This window comes from Ptychodera flava, chromosome 17 (genome assembly GCF_041260155.1).
Source record: "Ptychodera flava strain L36383 chromosome 17, AS_Pfla_20210202, whole genome shotgun sequence".
NCBI classification, from domain to species: Eukaryota; Metazoa; Hemichordata; class Enteropneusta; family Ptychoderidae; genus Ptychodera; species Ptychodera flava.
In genome coordinates this window covers 27,918,555-27,940,291 of record NC_091944.1, presented here as the reverse complement: position 1 = coordinate 27,940,291, position 21,737 = coordinate 27,918,555, and the positions used below count along the sequence as shown (strand labels likewise).

Sequence of the window (21,737 nt, the reverse complement as noted above, 5' to 3'; positions counted from 1 at the left end):
CTTTTTTTTTTGCGTTTCACAGCTCGACTCGCACCGCAGCTCCGTCACCATCTGTTTGCTTTATTCGCCGTTGAAGGCGCACGATAAAGTCTATACAATCGTTGTTTTTGCCGGCGTCATAACAGTCGGTGATAATATCAGAATTTCTTTCAAAGGTCACGCGAAAGTGATTCATTTGCTCCCAACATAAGATCCTAGAAATATCCAACGATAACCGATGTGAAATACAGGAAATAACTGACAAAGCGAATTAACACTCCAAAGAAGTAATACCCCCCTCCTACCCAATGGATTCTTCCTAAAGCTGTCAGCTGTTCTGTACGGGAAACGGCGTGACCCTGACCTCGTTAGATCGAGCAGTCGCCGCTGTTATTAGCCATGACTGCCGTGTTACCGAAGGTGGAACAGCTTTCCCCAAGGGTTATTCGGATCCTTGGGGGTAATCCAGGGCCTTACACGTTACAGGGTACTAATACATACGTGGTTGGAACGGGAAAGAGGTAAGAACAAACCATAATACGCTCATCACAGTACTGCACTGCGCTGACCCTGCTTTGCTGGCTGAAACCTTACTCGCTCGTGTATATGACGCCGATCCATGGTCCCTATTGCAGGCTATATGGCACAGGAAAGAACCAAGTTATATAGATCATGAAATTACAACGATGATTCTATTGGTATAACAGTACCACGGCACTGTCCTCTTCCATCTCAACAGACAGCGGATCAAAATGTTCACGGTGGTATATTATTGACTTGCGGTCAAAGGTCTTTAACCTCTATCATTAAAACCAATGTTTGTCGCCACAGTGAGTGAGCCTACCCACAATTCCCCTTGATTTGTTCACTCAGACATTTTTTGCTATAGGCTTTTTCATTTTATCAGTTTCTTATAATTTTTAAGTTACAATTTAAGTTCAGGATTATTTGTTAAAACTATGTTCCAAAATTATTGATTATGTTTAAAATTCAAGAGTAAATTGAATGAGAAGTCGATGTTTGGAGGTGCTAAAAATTGTACACTTGTCAAGGTAAAGATATCAGCAACTAAGATGGTCTCATCATACCACCTGTCAGACATGCAAATTTCCTTTGTTACGAACATTAAAAAAAAATCAATATCCTTTCTTTTGCCAACACAGATGCAACTTATTCCCTTAGTTTCCTTGAAAATATTGTGTATGGCTGTCAAAAATCTATGTCGACAAAATTACAAAATTACTATCTCCTCCGCGAAAAAGGGGTTGATCTTCTCATTATTCACAGTGAGTAATCAAAAAATTATGATTATCAGAACAATGTTGCCAGAATTTTGAAATATGGACCGAGTTGTTCTGTGTACAGAAGAAATTTGCTTCAGTTCAGTGAGTGATCTCCGTGTGTACAGATCATGGAGAATTGTGGGTAGCCTCACTTACTGTGTGTCGTCAGACTTCATTTATCGCATTGAATTTGAAGTAGTTACCTGCAGCTGGCTATTCAAAAATGAAAGGGTGATTATGTCTTCATTTTGTGTAACTTTCATAGTCACACAAACAGTACTTGTACTGTTCGTGATCCTGAAACTATATTAAAAGAAAAAGAATCCAAAACAAGGTCTCTATAATATCTCAGAATTTCATCGATTGAGGAAATCCAAAGCAGTTAATTTAAACGCCTGAAGGCGAGGCTGTGCACGATGTTACCGAGAATAATTGTCTTGTGTCAGTTTTGCAGTTGACTGTATTATCCGGTTGCTGTCACAGCACCTACCCGGATGCAAACGCGGGTCATAACGATGCTATGTTTGCCTGATTCCTATAGAAAAGCAATTTGTCAACCTTCAAATGTTATTGTCGCCGAAAGCGTGCATTTGGTACTGAGAGTATTGTGACCCGAATCCTTTGTCGTCACTCAGTACAACAGTTATGTTTCAGTATAATCTAGTTCAATTCGCACCACAGGGAATCCAGGCTCCTAGTTATTAATTTCAATAAAAAAATGAAAGTTATTATTATTATTACCACCACCACCACCACCATCATCATTATCATCATCATCATCATCATCATCATCATCATCATCATCATCATCACCTATATAGGAAAGAGTAGTTTACATAAGGGTTGGCGAATCTTGGTTTGAATTTTCGCTGCACGGTGATGAAGATGATGAGGATGATGCTGCTGATAATTTTCATATTTTTACTAAAATTAATAACTAGGAGCCTGCATTCCCTTGTTCGCACCAGACTTCATGTATATTTCGTATGTTCCTTCGGGGAAATACAAACTGTGTAAGTGTCAGAAGTGTGGAATGAGTATCACATTTCCCCTGGCGGATTTCAAATTGGACTGTTTTTTTCCCGAGATCTTTGAATATTTCGTAACTGCGTAACAGTGATTTTTAGTCAAATAATACGGATAGTAAAATGCTGTTAGAAGGACTCGCTCTCACGATCTTTGCCAGTGTATGGAGATTTCTACTGGTAGTCCGTGGGCTAGAGGGGGTCTACGTGCACCCCCCACACAGGATAACAAACCTGTATTTTTCAGAAGCCTTGGGATCCCTAGAATACGAAATGGAATTTTAACAGAAAAAATATAGGGATGGAATAGCTGTTATGGTCATGTTTTGAAGGGTACCGCAAAATCACGATTTTCCAAGCCAAATGCATTTTCGTCAAATCTGTCTTCTTGTAAGTCATGTGCTGAGCTCATTTGTTAACATAACCTCACTTGTTTGGTATCATTAGAAAGGAAATTTATTCCTCTTTAAGATGACATATTGAACTATGCAATATCTTCTACAGTTTTTGTAAAATATAACCAAAACTTACCCCTTACCCAAAAATTTAACATTGCAAATTACAGTAAATCTCAAATTCTACCAATTTTTTAGCTAGGCATAATAAAAAATGCAATGTTTTGTCTGAAATCTGTTTTATTTGATACAAGGACATGTCAGAAATATGAAATAGACTTTTAACAGAAAAAATATTGGGAATCTACAGCTGTAACAGTCATATTTTGAAGGGTACCGCAAAATAACAGTGTAGCAGATTTGCATGCATTTTTGTTAAAACTGTCTTCCTGTAAGTTATCTGCTGAGCTTGTTTTTGAATATAACCTGGCTTGTTAGGTATCATTAGAAAGATAATTTACTAATCTTTAGAATGACATATTGTAACATGCAATATCTTCTATAGTTTTCATGATATATAACCAAAACTTACCCCTTACCCCAAAGTTTACATTGAAAATTTCAATCATAGCTAAAACCAAATTCTACAATTTTTTTAGCTTGACACAAAAAATCTGGCCGTTTTTGCTATTAAATCTATTTTATTTGGTACAGGGACATGTGAGAAATATAAAATAGACTTTAACAGAAAAAATATTAGGAATCTACAGCTGTAACGGTGATATTTTGAAGGGTACCGCAAAATAACAGTGTAGCAGATTTGCATGCATTTTTGTTAAAACTGTCTTCCTGTAAGTTATCGGCTGAGCTTATTTTTGAATATAACCTGGCTTGTTAGGTATCATTAGAAAGATAATTTACTAATCTTTAGAATGACATATTGTAACATGCAATATCTTCTATAGTTGTCATGATATATAACCAAAACCTACCCCATACCCCAAAGTTTACATTGAAAATTTCAGTCATAGCTAAAACCAAATTCTACAAATTTTTTAGCTAGAAACAAAAACTCTGGCCGTTTTTGCTATTAAATATGTTTTATTTGGTACAGGGACATGTGAGAAATATGAAATAGACTTTTAACAGAAAAAATATTAGGAATCTACAACTGTAGCGGTCATATTTTGAAGGGTAGCGCAAAATAACAGCGTTGCAGATTTGCATGCATTTTTGTTAAAACTGTCTTCCTGTAAGTTATCTACTGAGCTTGTTTTTGAATATAACCTGGTTTGTTAGGTATCATTAGAAAGATAATTTACTAATCTTCAGAATGACATATTGTAACATGCAATATCTTCTATAGTTTCATGATATATAACCAAAACTTACCCCATACCCCAAAGTTTACATTGAAAATTTCAGTCATAGCTAAAACCAAATTCTACAAATTTTTAGCTAGAAACAAAAACTCTGGCCGTTTTTGCTATTAAATCTGTTTTATTTGGTACAGGGACATGTGAGAAATATGAAATAGACTTTTAACAGAAAAAATATTAGGACTCTACAACTGTAGCGGTCATATTTTGAAGGGTACCGCAAAATAACAGCGTTGCAGATTTGCATGCATTTTTGTTAAAACTGTCTTCCTGTAAGTTATCTGCTGAGCTTGTTTTTGAATATAACCTGGTTTGTTAGGTATCATTAGAAAGATAATTTACTAATCTTTAAAATGACATATTGTAAAATGTAATATATTGCATACTTTTCATGAAATATGACCAAAACTTACCCCATACCCCAAAATTTACATTGAAAATTTCAGTCATAGCTAAAATCAAATTCTACCATTTTCTTTACCTAGACATATAAAACAGGCATTTATTTGTATGAAATCTATTTCATTCGGTAATGGGTCATGTCAAAAATATAAAATAGACTTTTAACAGAAAAAAGATTGGAATTCTGTAGTTGTAACAGTCAGATTTTGAAGGGTACAGCAAAATCTCAGTATTCCTGACTTGCGTGCATTTTTGTTGAATCTATCGTCTTGTAAGTCATCTGCTGAGCTTCTTATAGAATATAATGTAAGTTGTTAGGTATCATTAGTAAGATTATTTACTAGTCTTTAAAATGACATATTGTAACATGCAATATCTTGTACAGATTTTTATGAAATATGACCAAAACTTACCCCATACCCCAAAATTTACATCGAAAACTACTGTCATAGCTAATGTCAAATTCAAGCAATTTTTTACGCAGACATAAAAAATTAGGCAATTTTTTGTATGAAATCTGTTTTATTTTGTACTTGGCCATATCAGAAATATGAAATGAACTTTTAACAGAAAAAAATATTGGGATTCTATAGCTGTAACAGCTGTATTTTTAAGGGTACAGCAAAATCTCAGTATTCCTGATTCGCATGCGTTTTTGTTAAATCTGTCATCTTATAAGTCGTCTACTGAGCTTGTTATTGATTATAACCGGGTTTGTTTAGTATCATTAAAAAGGTAATTAACTGGTATTTACAACAGGCAATATCTTGTATAGTTTTCATGGAATATGACCAAAACGTACCCCATACCCCAAGGTTTATATTGAAAGTACTGTCATAGATAACGTGATCAATTTCCGTGAATTTTTAGCTAGACATGATAAAAATAGCTCTGTTTCGGTATTAGATCTATTGTATATGGTACTGGGTCATATCAGAAATGTGAAATAGACTTTTAACAGAAACAATATTTGGACTGTATAGTTGTAACAGCCATATTTTGAAGGGAAATGCAAAATCGCAGTACCGCAAACTGGCACCTTTTTTGTTAAATTCTTCTTCTTGTAAGTCATCTGCTGAACTTATTTTGTGACACAACCTGGCTTGTGAGGTATCATTAGTAGGGTAATTTATTCTTCTTTAAGATGACATATTGTAATATACAATGTCATTCATAGTTTTCCTGGAATATGGTCAAACTTTACCCCATACCCAAAAAGTTCAAATCGCAAATTAAGGCTCATCTTAAATTCTACCATTTTTTGCTGCAAATAATACAAAAGGCAATTCTTATTTAAAATCTGATTTATTTGTTACAAACGTATGTTACAAGTATAAAATTAACTTTTAACTGGAAGATGATACAATTTAGTAGCCACTTGGATCATTTTTGGAGGGGGCACTCATATATTGCAAATGTATGTGTTTCGGCAAATTTGCCTTGATACCTGGGTACCCTTCCAAATATGATCCAAAAGGCTACAAAATCATATTATGTTCCTGTTAAAAGTTAATTTCATATTTGTAACATACTTTTTTAACAAAAACACAGATGTCATAGATTGCATACAAGCATTGCCTTTGGTATGTAAAGTTAATAAATTGTAAAAGAAGGTAGAGTTTCAGATTTGCGGTAATTTGCAGTGTAAACCTTGGGGTATGGGGTAAGCTTTTGTCCTATTTCATGAAACCTAAACAAGACATTCCATATTACAATATGTCATTTTAAAAACTAGTAAATTACCTTTCTATTGATACCTAACAAGCCAGGTTATGTCAAAAATCAAGCTCAGCAGATGACTTATAAGAAGACAGATTTAACAAAAAAGCAAGCGAGTTTTCAATACTGTGATTTTGCGAGACCCTTCAAAATATGACTGTTACAGCTGTAGAGTCCCAATATATTTTCTGTTAAAAGTCTATTTCATATTTCTGACATGTTCCTGTACCAAATACAACAGATTCAATAGCAAAAATGGGCAGATTTTATATGTCTACGTAAAAAAATGGTAGAATTTGGTTTTAGCTATGACTGAAATTTTCAATGTAAACTTTGGAGTAAGGGGTAAGTTTTGGTTATATATCATGAAAACTATAGAAGATATTGCATGTTACAATATGTCATTCTGAAGATTAGTAAATTATCTGTCTAACGATACCTAACAAGCCAGGTTATATTCAAAAACAAGCTCAGCAGATAACTTATAAAGACAAATTTAACAAAAATGCATGCAAATCTGCAATACTGTGATTTTGCGGTACCCTTCAAAATATGACTGTTACAGCTGTAGATTCCCAATATTGTTTCTGTTAAAAGTCTATTTCATATTTCTCACATGTCCCTGTACCAAATAAAATAGATTTAATAGCAAAAAATGCCAGATTTTTTGTGTCAAGCTTAAAAAATTGTAGAATTTGGTTTTAGCTATGACAGAAATGTTCAATGTAAACTTTGGGGTATGGGGTAGATTTTGGTTATATATCATGAAAACTATAGAAGATATTGCATGTTACAATATGTCATTCTGAAGATTAGTAAATTATCTTTCTAACGATACCTAACAAGCCAGGTTATATTCAAAAACAAGCTCAGCAGATAACTTACAGGAAGACAGTTTTAACAAAAATGCATGCAAATCTGCAACGCTGTTATTTTGCGGTACCCTTCAAAATATGACCGTTACAGCTGTAGATTCCTAATATTTTTTCTGTTAAAAGTCTATTTCATATTTCTCACATGTCCCTGTACCAAATAAAATAGATTTAATAGCAAAAACGGCCAGATTTTTTGTGTCAAGCTAAAAAAATTGTAGAATTTGGTTTTAGCTATGATTGAAATTTTCAATGTAAACTTTGGGGTAAGGGGTAAGTTTTGGTTATATATCATGAAAACTATAGAAGATATTGCATGTTACAATATATCATTCTGAAGATTAGTGAATTATCTTTCTAATGATACCTAACAAGCCAGGTTATATTCAAAAACAAGCTCAGCAGATAACTTATAAGAAGACAAATTTAACAAAAATGTATGCAAATCTGCAACACTGTGATTTTGCTGTACCCTTCAAAATATGACTGTTACAGCTGTAGATTCCCAATATTTTTCTGTTAAAAGTCTATTTCATATTTCTGACATGTCCTGTATCAAATAAAACATATTTCAGACAAAACATTGCATTTTTTATTATGCCTAGCTAAAAATCGGTAGAATTTGAGATTTACTGTAATTTGCAATGTTAAATTTTGGGGTATGGGGTAAGTTTTGGTCATATTTCACAAAAACTGTAGAAGATATTGCATAGTTCAATATGTCATCTTAAAGAGGAATAAATTTCCTTTCTAATGATACCAAACAAGTGAGGTTATGTTAACAAATGAGCTCAGCATATGACTTACAAGAAGACAGATTTGACGAAAATGCATTTGGCTTGGAAAATCGTGATTTTGCGGTACCCTTCAAAACATGACCATAACAGCTATTCCATCCCTATATTTTTTCTGTTAAAATTCCATTTCGTATTCTAGGGATCCCAAGGCTTCTGAAAAATACAGGTTTGTTATCCTGTGTGGGGGGTGCACGTAGACCCCCTCTAGCCCACGGCCTATGGTATTAAAGAAATGCTAACGTATTGTGGACAAAAGAAATGGAAAATGACACGGAGAAAGTTATTCACAAATTTAAAGTATCGCAGATAGTATTTAAATAATATTTCAGCTCATTGTTTATTTTTTAGGCCTCATCAATATTGATTTAGGTATTGGCAAAAAAAAAAATGTTCACTACATTTTCAGGCCTATGACCCATACACGTATTACTGCAACCTGAAAAACTACGATACAATTTACCCTCATCTTTCGCAGAAGGAGCCGTAAACCTTTGAATCAATGACACGGAACATCCGTTGCGGGAGGGGGGTCTCGCCACGCTTGGGTGCGCCTTTTATCACCGATTGCGCAAACACAGTGAACCCAACATCAAAACACGGGTAACACCATAGCCCTGCAACGTCCACCTTCAACAACAAACAAATAGACAGACAAACAGACAGACAGACAGACAGACAGACAGATAAGTAAACAGACCAATGAAATGATAACAACATCAAGACACTGTGGATATTGGCAACCCAATTGCTACACCAATTGGCGCCGTGATGAAAGTGAGTGACTATCAGTGTAGTCAGCAAAGCAAACATGAAACAGTCGAGCCTCACTCTTACTTACGAATATTCCTTGACTGTCATCAGAGTGTCGTATCATAAACTGCATCAAGTTGAAGTTTTGCTATTTGAAAACGTAGATTTAAAATCACGGCATTATATTTCACTCTTGTCAAAGTTTAGATATTTACAAAAAAACCACTGTCGATGTGATATCGCTTTCATAACATCCGATAATGTTCACCCCATCAGCCACTATTTTGGTGCACGGAATCAGGGATTTGAGTTTACTACTAGTATCTGTCGAATCAGTTTATCTGCTTGGAATGATTCTTGCACTTCATTTTTGTAGCCGTATCTTGATAGATACGGGGGAGCCTGATATAGAGGAGTACTTGAATTCACTGACAACCACATTGAGTGATCACAGCGTTCAGATTGAAGCTATCCTGTGCACGCACTGGCATCATGATCACGTGGGTGGCATTGCAGGGATATGCAACAAGGTACAACCAGGTGAGTGTTTGTCCGCCAGTGTGATTCATAGTTGTTAGTCAGGCCGATGTTTGTGACGTCATCAATCTTTCCCATAAACGCTTGCGGGTTTCGTAATTGCCGCAGCGGCTGTTTCGGCGGTAATATTCTGAAGAGCAAATATCAGCATTTGGCAGATTACCTGCTGTTCATGATATGCGATCAGGAGTATATGAACCGTGATAATGTTCTGTCTCGTGTGCGACAAATGTTAACGCTGGCATTGCTCAAACCTTGTCAGGTTCAGACACCATTCTTAGACAACATTGTTACAAACTTTTGGATTCACTGCGTCGCCGTAAATGACTCACGGGACTCTGTGAGCAGCTCTGAGTTCGTGAGAATTAAGGGATGGACCATTTGACCTTGGGAGGGGGGTGGTCACAATGAAATTGTGAAAATTTTTTTTTTACTATCGTAAATTTCTGAATTTTTTTTTTCCAATTGAGATTAGCTGTGCAATTTTTTTTTTCAGAGTAAATTTTCAGATTTATAATTTTTTTTTAGTTCGTCGCTGTCTGAAGATAAAGAGGGCAAAGATGTGGTGCCAAGCACCATAAGCAGCCACGCAAGCGGTCACAGGGGGGGGAGAATTTGGAGAGGGGTGTCCCCCTGCTGCCGTTGGAGGTTTTGAAAAATAGAGATTAAAATGGTGTTATTTGGTGGCACTTGGGGAGTATTTTTGCGGGGGGTGGTCAGGAGGGGGTGTCCCCCTCCTGCCGTTGGAGCTTTTGAAAAATAGAGATTAAAATGGTGTTATTTGGTGGCACTTGGGGAGTATTTTGCGGGGGGGGGGGTGGTCAGAAAGGGGTTTGCCCCTACTGCCGTTTGGAGCTTTTGAAAATAGAGATTAAAATGGTGTTATTTGGTGGCACTTGGGGAGTATTTTTGCGGGGGTGGTCAGGAGGGGGGTGTCCCCCCTCCTGCTGTTGGAGCTTTTGAAAAATAGAGATAAAAATGGTGTTTTTTGGTGGCACTTTGGGAGCATTTTTTTCGGATTACACATCTTCCTCTGAAACATGGTCTTCTTGCTCCTCAGTAGCTTCCTATAGTTTTGAAAATTGACTATTTTGGTTTCCTGGCTTCCCTTTCTACTGCGTGGTGAAATGGCTACATTCACCCCACCAAACATCATGCATATCTCATGATTTATAATTGATTTTGACAAGCTGAGAAGCTAAAATAAGCTAAATAATATAGTTAAATTTGCATATTTGTGTTTTTAGAGCAATTGTTGCCCTTTTTTGATCAAAACATCTATTTCTCTGTAGCAGCATGTCCAAATTGATTGGATGTGTATAGATGTGTTGAAATTTCAATATTTGTCTTTTTAGGGCAATTTATGCCATTCATGGTCAAAAAATCTGTATTCTCTGAAAGGGCTTGTCCAATTTCTTTGAAATTTGCTACACAAAACGATTATTCATGCAGATTTATTCAGTATTTGCTATCGACGAGAAACTTTCAAAGTTCAACCCCTTTTGTGTGTTTTGTGTTGGGATTTGTTGGATAGATGGCATTCTACGTAGTGTATTGTTGAATGTTTAAAACATGTGTTGTTGTTGTTTTTTGAGGCTGTTTTTTGAGAAAAAAGAATTGAAAATGCCTTTTTAAAAGCAAAATAATACATAATGACTTGATATGTTGTTTTATCGGTATTGACGTGTTTCTACTTGTTCACCCATTCTTGCATTCATCATTGCAATAAAATGCTGTGAAAAAAATGAAACTGATGTGGCCTGCATCTGTTTACCTTGATCTTAAAAGGCGAATACAACTTTCTGTCTTGACAACCATACCATAGTTTCAATGTTTTACCTAGTGTACCTGCTTGGTTTGTACGCAGGAAACAAGTAGAAAACAGGTTCTATAATTTCATAATTTTCAAGTGATCAGAATACAAAAGTCCTGAAAAGATAATATAATCACAACTTCCAGTATAAGGGATACAGTCACTCTAAATGTATAAATTAAAATTAAAAATGTGCCGGGAGGATGTACTAAAAAATACAGAAAGTTGCTTTCTGTCAGTAAAATCTAAAAAAAATTCAAAATTTTAAAGACTTTTGCAGATTTTTTTTTTTACGCCTTTGTCTTCTTATTTATTTTTTTTTATTTTGCAAACTAGTTTGAAGATTTTTTTTTTCCTAACTTTCTGCTCTGAAAATTTTTTTTTTCTGTTTTTGACCACCCCCCTCCCAAGATCTAATGGTCCGTCCCTAAGCACAACGACTTTGCCTTACCTTGTTCAACAACATATAATGTCTATTTCTGATAATGTTGCTAGGCAGGGAACGTTGACTTTTCTGAGAAAATCTCGACGAGAAAAATTGTGCGAATGCTTTCCTCCGACACTTCTGTGTTAGATTATATCCTTAATCAACTTTAAAATACGTATTCCCTTTCCCTCCTCAAAGAAAATACATCACATATCAAAATATTATGATAAACACTGTTTACATATCTGAAGGGCTTAGTGTTTTAGAAACTTGGATAAGCGATCAAGAACATCGACACGGATTGGTATGATGGTAGAACCGGCCCATCACCGACGATCATAGATTTACCTTTTCCGATAGTCGCCATGGATATTTAAATTATAACATATTTGAACGCCATCAACAGATTTTCTGCCGAAAATTTCCAAATTACCAAGAAATCCCGAATCCAAAGAAGACGTGATAGGTTCCGATACTATGAAGTTCAACTACTTGAATGACGGTGACCTGATAAAAACTGAGGGCGCTACTTTGAGGTATGTGGACATTGAACTCACTTTTTCGATCTGCCCCGAAAGATTTTGTGGTGTGCGGGCGCCCTGAGACAGTCCAACCCGTTCACGACTGCGTCTACGGTCACGCACTTAGTTTTATGTATACGTTTCAATAGCAGTACTTATAGTCATTCTCAATACATGCACGTTTGCTTCCTGTACAAGGCCAATCATCAGATGTTCCAAATTATTTTGATGGTAAACCATGGAGACGACGTCACACCGCCATGCCATTGTTGAGCGCAGTCTCGTGTTGTATTAGACTCTTAATATATTCGGTCTTTCTTGGGGAGATTAATATACATTAATACTCGTGAACGATATCGGGGAAAATTTGCTGTGTATAAACGTTTCCCTTCTACTTCCATGGGTAAACTAACGGCGCCCTTTCATTATTTACTTAAGCAATTATATCAAACCATTTTTGCAAACACTGGCATTTTGGCTCATTTATGATGATAACCTACTTTAGTGCATGGAAATATGCGTTCTTCTGGAAAGTTTATGTCTTCCCCGCATGCGCACAGGGTTGTATACACTCCAGGACACACGGACGATCATATGGTACTGCTTCTCGAAGAGGATAATTTTGTCTTCACTGGTGATTGTGTGCTTGGAGAAGGAACATGCGTAAGTCAAGATTCTACTGAACTATGATGACAAACTTAACAAGTTGAGAATTGAAGGATTTTACACTTTTTAAGGTCGGTTGTCGATACTGTAGGTTATTTTATTTCTAAAAGAATTCTCAGTTGAGTTATTTTCCAGTTGATAATTGTCATGCGTGCTCAACAAAAACTTGCTTGTTCTGCATATCACATAAACATTTTGAAAAACGAAAGAAAAACCAGAATCCAACGTTAGGCTAACTTGCAATCACGACTTACATGAGTGTAAATTTTTCCACGCAAATTATGTTAACGATAACAAATCTTCGCATATACGCTGACCTGACAATGCATATGAAAGGGTTAGTAACTACTCATCATAATATTTCATTATTTTTTGTTTCAATGTCACCTTCACTTTCATGTTCTACTCTCCAAGGCTTATGGAAACACCTACTGCTTACTATTGAGGTTTTCATAGCGATATCTGTACGTGTAAAATACCTTGTTTTTGTTTACTTTTGAATTCTTGTCCGGACCAGATTCACTTGCCAACAATAACAATGCAATCTACACAGGCTGAGTTGACAAGCTGAATACTGTATATCTCAACCAATCTGAATAAAATCAAGAAACTGTAGTTGACAGTAAAGACAAAAATAGTCAAGAAATTAATTAAAAGTGAAAGCTACTGGTCATTTAACTACCTCTTGCATTTCCACAGGTTTTTGAAGATTTGTACACGTACATGAAGTCTCTACAGAAAATCGTTGACTTGAACCCCAGCGTGTTGTATCCTGGACATGGTCCTGTAGTTGACAATGCTGTCCCAAAGTTAAAGTACTATATCGATCACAGAAACATGAGAGAAAAACAGATTATCGACACACTACAGAAAAACCAAAGCGGATTTATGACTGCGATGGAATTAGTGAAAAATATCTACACCGTAAGGCTTTTAGGTCCTTCCCCAGTATTGAAATGTAATGTCCTGCATGTAAACATATACAGAGTAGTCTCTCCTACTGTCTGTAATATAACTAAATCCTTAAATACGCAACACCGCAAAGTAGTGTAATACACACCTAGCAATGGAAAGTTTTATACTGTAGACTACGCCCAAGTTTTCCCCTAGGAAGCTTTAAACCGTCGTTTCCGTAATCGAGAATAAAAATCATCATGGCCATCCTTAGAGAGTAAGATTAGAGTAACAAGTCGCTTAATTTCGCCGATATTGAAATTCAAGATGGCTGCTACTCTATGTGTTAGTTCTTTGAAGAAAAATAGATTTTCTTAAAAAGCAAGTTTGGTTAAAGTATTCATTTAATAGTCCCTTTACACATTATAATGTCGTGTGACAGATTCGTTGATGTTGCCATAGTATACGCGTATTGATCATTTTGGCTCTGTCGACGGAGGTCTCGCGTGGATGTAGGTATTTAAGGTAGAATGTACCTCGGGGATTTACAATCGGACGACGAAATTTTACAACGCTGTTTTGGTCTACTACTTTTACGTCCCCATATCGAAACTCATGGAGTAACTAAAGTTTTCACCGCCTTATATTTTTTGTGAGAATCTAAAACTGTCAAATTGTCAACCCAACATTGAAACAGGTAAGGCTGCCAGAGTTTGAATTTCAAATATCGGTAAATATCGGGTAATTGGTTTCTGTAGTACCAAATTCTGCACAGTGACCCCTTATTTTTATTCTTAATTTTGAAGGGGATGGTTTGAAGTGTCCTTACTGCAACTTTTAGCACAAGTTTAAGTCTTTAAATATCTAGTCTGTTTCTTAAGGTGTGCTGCGTGTCTCGGGGATCAGATCTTGAGACGGGTAGTCGGACGGAGCATGTGAATTTACCGCCTTCCAGTTGAAGATTCAGCATAGAATGAGAAATAACTTTCCAAAATTTCCATCTTTTACATTCTCAATCAACTTTCAAATCAAGGCTGAAAATTGTAGACAGTTTCCGATCTCCTGAATTTTGGTCGATTTTGATCGCCTCCATGCACAGTTATACATTTGGTAATTACGGTGCACTCTAAAACCTCGATAACCACAGGAAGAATAGGAAGTATTCCAGGGACTATTAGACTAAGACTTGATGTAAGTCTGTGGGTAAAAAAAATAATTTAGTAAATGCCACGCAGTAGAGTAATCCGACTGTGTTTTCTTACTGTCATGTAGTGGCGTTATCGCGAGATTTAGTATATCCAAACTGATCCAATTTCAGTCCACATGAAAATAAACAGAACCCAGGCACTCCTCCAGTAAAATAAATTTACATTAGATTTTAATGCAATGCTCTTCCCCTCGTATTTTACGTACACATTTACTTTAGCTTTAAATAGACAATGTAATTACAACATCATTCACACACTGTGAATCTGTGTCATGACCTTTGAACTTTTCTCTCAGGACACACCGGAGCATCTGCACATCGGAGCACGGAACAATGTGAATCATCATCTAAGTAAGCTAGAGAAAGAAGAAAGAGTAGGTAAGTTATTTAGTTTTTCTTGTAAACGAATTCAAGTAACTCTGCAAAGAGATTTTGAATGTACCGCTCTCTAGTGAACAAGCAAATCATCCGACAAAATTGCAACAAGTCAGGCGAAGGATAGTAAAGAACCATATGCCAATGATACAAGTTAGAGACACATTTTTTTATTACAGCACAGACGGGGGAGGGGGTCAGTTGATTTTCATAAGTATCCGTCCCGTCAAAAAGCAGTTTCATTGTTCAAAAATATTTTTGAGAAATAAAATCATATATGTAAATGGCTTAAAATACTACCAGCGATAAATGATAATATTGACCACTTTATTTTACATTTTCTGACAAGCACTATAACCCCTCTTTATATTGTTGCCAATAAAACATTCAAATATAAAAAACAACCATATTCCACGTTATATCTTAACTAGAAAGTTTAGAAGAGGTACAATAATTCTGAAACACACACTTATTAGAATCTGTTGACGGTTTAATTATAAAACAAACATCGTCCTACAAGGTTGTTTTATATTTTTATGCATTTTTTTCAATAGAGAAAAGGGAAGATGAAGAAGAGACGAAGTGGCGACTGAAGTAGTCTAGAGCACATTTCGGCGTGACTTGGTGACGTTCTTGTTTTGAATATCAAATTTTGGATTCCGGCGGTAACTGAGGTGCCTCCACATTGCTTTTAGACAGGCATGGTGGTCTTGATGTAACAGTGACATTTACTCACATCGTTCAGGTAAAATATTCTGTGGAAATCATCGCAATCGTCCAGACAAGACTGTAATCATCTGTTGGAGTTCTCATTCTGATCGTTGAATGGTGACAAATTTATACATCATGAGCAGCATGATGTGCGCTATCTTTCCGCTTAACCTAACACAATTGTTTTCCGAAAGCGTGACGAATTTGCAATTTTGCATTTTCAGGGTTACAAAAAATGATAGCGTTTGATTCAAATGTGTCACATGAATTCCTTGCAGAGAATTATAAATAAAATCATTGTCACATCATATCATTAACTCATTGCGAAGTTAATTTGTCTTTAAAAATACCTTCATTATCAGTCAGATTTTAATATTGATTCTTCACATTCATCGCAAATTAAAAGGTTGCTGTATGTTTTATGTCAATATCACAGCCGCCCTCTATGGCCCAATATGTCGCTTGTTTAATTTAAGCAACATTAAATATCTAATGCTATTTAGGTGAACATGGGGTAATTATCTTTAAAGGTATACAGTCACCTGTAATCTAAATAAGCCCATATATGGTCAAAGGGGATTTCCTTGGTATTCAAAATGCCCATGTGAGGGTGCTGTTTTTAAAAAGCGGCCACCCGCTTAAAATCTGTGATTGGTTAGATTTTCTGTTTCTTTATTAACTGTGGCAAAAGTGGAACATGTGACAGTATACCTTTAATGCCTTTATTTCACCAGCATGTTTTAGAATAATGGAATTCTTCCACAACATGAAGAGCAGGTTGCCAGTGATACAAAGGCGGTTTTAGTTTAAACTTTTTGTTAGATAAACACGTAAGGTAGAATATTATTATAATTGACATAAAGAAGGTAGAACTATAGAAACTAAAAACTAAAGATGTGTATAAATTTTAACTAGGTCAATTTTCGCAACCAGTCAGTATAATGAATTGGCGAAGGGAGTTCAAGCAGCCGCTGGCTAATTGGCTAGATATTTGAATATTTGCTACAAACTTACGTTTGAAAATAAAGTGCGCGCGTTTCATTGGAATTTTTTGGACAACAAATGCATAAATATTGTAAAATTGCACCTTTGGAAATTTAGGGAAAACTCTTTGTAAGCTTTGTAATTTGCATGATACAAATCAACATCGTTATTTTGAATGTGTTTTTGCTAGAGAAGTGTGGAAAAGGACAGAAAAAGACGTGTTCAAGAACTTGTATAATACATGGATATATTTATCTTGGCAAAATATAGTATGTGGAGTAGATTTTTATAGAAACTTGAATAGTAAACTCAACTTAATTGTGTTAGTAGCAAAATGGACAGTTCACAAATTTCATTTTTCAGAAACAAACAAGTTACATCTGAGACAATTATTGCAATATGAATTAAAACAACAGAATTTGATTTTATCATATCTTTTTCTGTTACACCATAAGTGTGTAGCATTAACACCAGCTTTGGAAAACGTTGTATGTGCATTTTGTGATGTAAAATTTATTTTTCATTGGGAATAAATGAAGAAGGAATTTTAAAGAAAAAATCTTTAATGGTATTCAGAATAAAAAAGTTTATGCATATGTTGCTCCCTTTTAGAACCGAATAAACTCTGTTAGTTTTGGAAGGGATCTGGATCGAACTAAAATAAAAATACATCACGAGATAATCTCGTGATTTATCGTTAAAAACGAAGATTTTTAACTCATCTAATCATATAACCAAGACAGCCTAGTAATTGGTCACAAGTCCTTAGCCCGGGCACTTAGCAAACCCTCATTCGCCGAGGTTTGCGCCTTTAGGATGGGTGCTGAGGAATCTAAAACTTGAACAATACTTCTCGGGTCTACAGAGTGGGTGGATACATAGACGATGAATTTCGCAGTGTTAAATCGAAAATTAAACACTTTCCATAGAGTTACATAAAAACTAGGAGCTGCTTTTTTAATTTCAGTTATCGACATAGTTAATTAGTCTCTCTAATAAAATGTCAACATTTGCACTTTTAACCATTGATATTTCTATTTGTTTGTGAAATAGGCGAGGACTTGGCATTGTTGATCGGGTCAAATCATCTGGTGACACTATACCGAAAGGTAGCTATTGAAGGCTAACACGAAATGACTCTTATTGAAGGTATTTCTTTTGGTGATACGATCGCGAGTGAGAAATGGTTAGCCATCTTTGATTTGCTAACCGTTATATCGAAACACTACCGATGAAAGGGCATTCGTTGGGGCCAAGGTCTGTTACCGAAGGGTAAGGTCATGTTTTTTGTGCGATTAGGCCATTGAGATTGTACTGGGCAAACGATCTAGCATAGCAGTACCTCCCATTCCGGGCTAGCGGCTCCAATTGTTCGTGTTTGATACTGGACAACGAACAACGGCCAGTGGGTAACTTGGGAAAGGCTGACGTTCGTACATTCACTTCTTGTATTAACTGACGTCAACGAAAAATCGATTGATTGAATATGTACATCAACCGCACTATATGTAAATGTTGACCTCGACCATAGATGTGAAAAAATAGACATCCATGCCTCAATAGACTTCATTTGCTCATGGTCACATAACGCACTATGAACTTCGACGGGATTTTAGCTGCTGTTGGCGAATTCGGACGCTACCAAAAATTCTGATTTTTCTGCTATGGCTTTCGAGTATACCAGCTCCTTGGTGTAGCCTGTCAAACGCATTTTACAGTGCGTCCACAGACCACTATTGTCGGGTGTTCGCCAACCAAACCTATCAACAAGACTCGCCATTGAAGAACTGTACAATTCCGTATGACGCAAACAACGGCTGGGACCAGTGCCATAGATACGACATCAATGTTTCTGATGGTATATCGCCTAATGTTTCTTTCTCTCGAGATGGCAAGATCAAATGTGACGGCGGCTGGGTATACGACAGATCTACATATGAAAACACCGTAGTATTTAACGTAAGTGACCGTCAACGCAGACGTAGCCGTGGCCTTAGCGCCTACGTGTTTGTCAGGAGTGATCGGCTAATGGCTTCGCCGCCCCTAGGGTGACATAGTCGGCGTACCTACAGCCAACGGCCTCAGTCACTTGCGGTTAGGTGCACGGAGGACGACCCCTCATTATTTGGGGTCCGGGTAAGAGTTAGGAATGGGGGCTTGGAACCTAGGGGGAAATGATTGAAAAGAAGGGTCCCTAATTTTTACTATCTTCACTCCCTTCCCCTCTTTTGCAGTATCCTATTACTCTATCCACGTCTTCTTCAGCCATCCTGCTGATACCTATGTGGAAGCAACGGTGATTAACGACAGAGAGTGAGGTGTTAGTTTTTAAATACACATTTTTACACAACAACCAATACCGCTACCGGGGCTCGAACCCAGCAGCGCAAGCATGTGAAGCACTACCTATAACCTGTGTTCCACGAGTTGCGAGGAAGGTATGCAATGTTCCATATAAACGTTTATATGATAATGCTAAGCAGGAACTGATTAATTTATAATGTTCACTTGTAATGATTTGAAAGTCTTTTACGCATTTTCCTTCTTTTATTGAATTTATGCCTCTGCATTGATTGCTTTATTGCCTGTCTTTATTTTTTCTTTGCATTGTCGTGTTTGTTGTGCAGATTTGTTATTGTTTGAATATTTTTTCATATTATTTGTTGTATTTGCATAGTTAACGCATAAAATTGTCGCTTGTTTAGGATGTTTTATATGTTGAAAACTTTGTGTTTGATATTTATTGTTGAATTTTGTCATTTGCTGCCTTTTTCAATACGAAAGGTGTGTGTTCCGTTTTTGACACGATACACTTTGTATAAAAGTGGTTCATCACTCAACATTTATGAAATGCAATATTTCATTGCTATTGTAGATGAAAACGTGAACAACAATTCGTTGGATATGCCACGAAAATTACATTATAAAAATTCCACCGATCGACGAAGTGAATTAAGTACAGAAGCAAACGAAATTCGCTGCCAATATAATGATTTAGAGTCCATATACTGTCACTAGCACGAACTCATTTCTTCGTCTGGTTTGTGCATTCCCAGTGTCACACATCAGCGGCAGTGGCCTCCTTACCGGTAAACTTAGGCGTGGCATTAGTTTGTAGACCGTCCAAAAATATATGGCACAATATGGTGTTATGTGCAGTGTTGAACCGATGAAGGATAACTCGAAGGATAAAGAATTGAAAATAGTGAGTCAAAATAGTGAGTCAACATTTTCGGTGAAATTCCAAATTTAAAGTTAAACTTCTTGTACGCATGTGCACTTGTAACCACCCTATGTTAATCACGTACAGTTGTCAAACGTCTATAAGTGCATAGATATCCCTAGTTTTATATTGAAAAATAGTTTTCATAGTTTTCTCATGTACTTCTGTGTATACTGAATCAACATTATTGATGAAATCCAAAAATATGTTTTTGTATACATATGCATGTTTTACCTTCCACCTGAAGCAAAGAATTACCAAACTCATACATGTATAAATGTAGGGATATAGCTTTTTATGGCAAAGATGTTAATATATTGCCCAATAGAATCCCATGAAGTATGATTTAATATTGTTGGACGAAGCACTATATCCGGCCACATTTTGCTTTCCTTTGGGGACTTCAAAATTATAGCAAGTCAGAAGAGACTTGAACGCATAGTGAGTTTGTTGGGGGATTTGAAAAAAAATCTTCGTACTGTACTGTACTGTACTGTACTGTATTGTACTGTACTGTACTGTACTGTAGTGTACTGTACTGTACTGAACCGACTATACTGTAGGTACCATACTGCACTACACTGCAGTGAATTGCATTACAATGCAATGCCATCCAGATGATACTGATCTCTTTAACCTGAACATTACATACTGTAGCCTTAGACCAAAATGTTGCTTGTCCCTTTTCATCATAGAATCAATAATTACACCAACAAACGTCTTTAACTTTACATACGAACTTCATGGGAGGCATCGTGGGGCAGTAGGTAGGGTAACGGTCTCACTTTCAGAGGATGGTGAGATGAAGACCCGGTAAGTCCAGAGTAACGGACTTACTGTCGGAGGATGGTAAGTTCGAGACCTTAACATTGTGTTGTGCCCTTGAGCAAGGCACTTTACTCCTCATTGCGCCATTGCTTGGTTAGTAGGTTACGGGTACCTTATCCTGTAATTGAGCATTCGCCTGTTCGATTATGGATTAAATAAAATTAAAAACATAAAATTCACCGTATATTTCAACCTTAATAAAAGAAGAAGGTTGAAGTTTGTTATCTGGCGCCATCACCTATTTCGCCTGTAAGAAGTCGTAACGAGCACATTCAAATTGTTCCCAGGGCCAGTTCAATGAAATGGTGCACTTTGCTCGACCCTCATTAAGTTTGATGTTACATAGACCAGCTTTTATCATAAGTTAATGTCGAATGCATACGGCAGTCTTTATGTATGATGAGTTTGTCCTAAATATAAATGTTAACAAAAATCACTTACAAAACGATATGCCTATGACATTGTCATGCTGTCCCCGCGTTGTTTATCGCAAAAAACTGCGCTTTCATAATTAGTGAGTTGGTGTGCTAGTGATTTCATTTACATGGATGGGCAAATGTGATTGCACAACTGATGTGGTTCTCAAAATATTATGAAATACCCTTTTAAGTTCTATAGTTAGATGAGTATGTATTTTAAGTTCTTCCTCAGGAGACAATGCTTCATCTCCCGAAAAGTTTGCAGTGCATTTTCGTTTACAATATATGTTTTAGACCGATAAGTGTCACACAGTCAACCGTTTGTTTTTGTTCTGTTTTGTTGTGGCTGTGGCAGGAGGAACGCCAGGGAACAGCAAGTTCATGTCCAGGGGGACGATGACACGCCGCCATCTGACGACAGCGATCACTTGGACAACTCATCTCCACATGCCGTCTTAATCTCAAATGATGACACGCAATGACAAAATTTGGAACGATAGTTTAGCACGCAAGGTTTTGCACCGTTACATGATGCCAAAGAAAGCAATGGTTATCATATTCCTCGACTATCTAAATATACATACGTTTTAT

At 36.4% G+C, this 21,737-nt stretch overlaps 1 protein-coding gene across 1 annotated transcript; it reads left to right on the top strand.

The window, feature by feature from the left end:
• Window positions 1–314: 314 nt before the first annotated feature.
• Window positions 315–16,000, top strand: LOC139115961 (endoribonuclease LACTB2-like). The gene is made up of 7 exons (XM_070678432.1): window positions 315–500; window positions 8,918–9,081; window positions 11,725–11,854; window positions 12,400–12,502; window positions 13,205–13,429; window positions 14,903–14,984; window positions 15,536–16,000. Exons 1-7 carry the CDS (start codon window positions 379–381, stop codon window positions 15,577–15,579), a joined length of 870 nt encoding a protein of 289 aa, XP_070534533.1. The 5' UTR covers window positions 315–378; the 3' UTR covers window positions 15,580–16,000.
• The last annotated feature ends 5,737 nt before the right edge of the window (window positions 16,001–21,737 follow it).

Bases quoted from the DNA above. Each gene is read 5' to 3' on its own strand.
- LOC139115961 (XM_070678432.1), top strand. From the start codon at position 379: ATGACTGCCGTGTTACCGAAGGTGGAACAGCTTTCCCCAAGGGTTATT. The intron at 9,082-11,724 runs GTGAGTGTTTGT...CGCCATCAACAG, and splicing joins ATGCAACAAGGTACAACCAG to ATTTTCTGCCGAAAATTTCC. The intron at 12,503-13,204 runs GTAAGTCAAGAT...GCATTTCCACAG, and splicing joins TGCTTGGAGAAGGAACATGC to GTTTTTGAAGATTTGTACAC.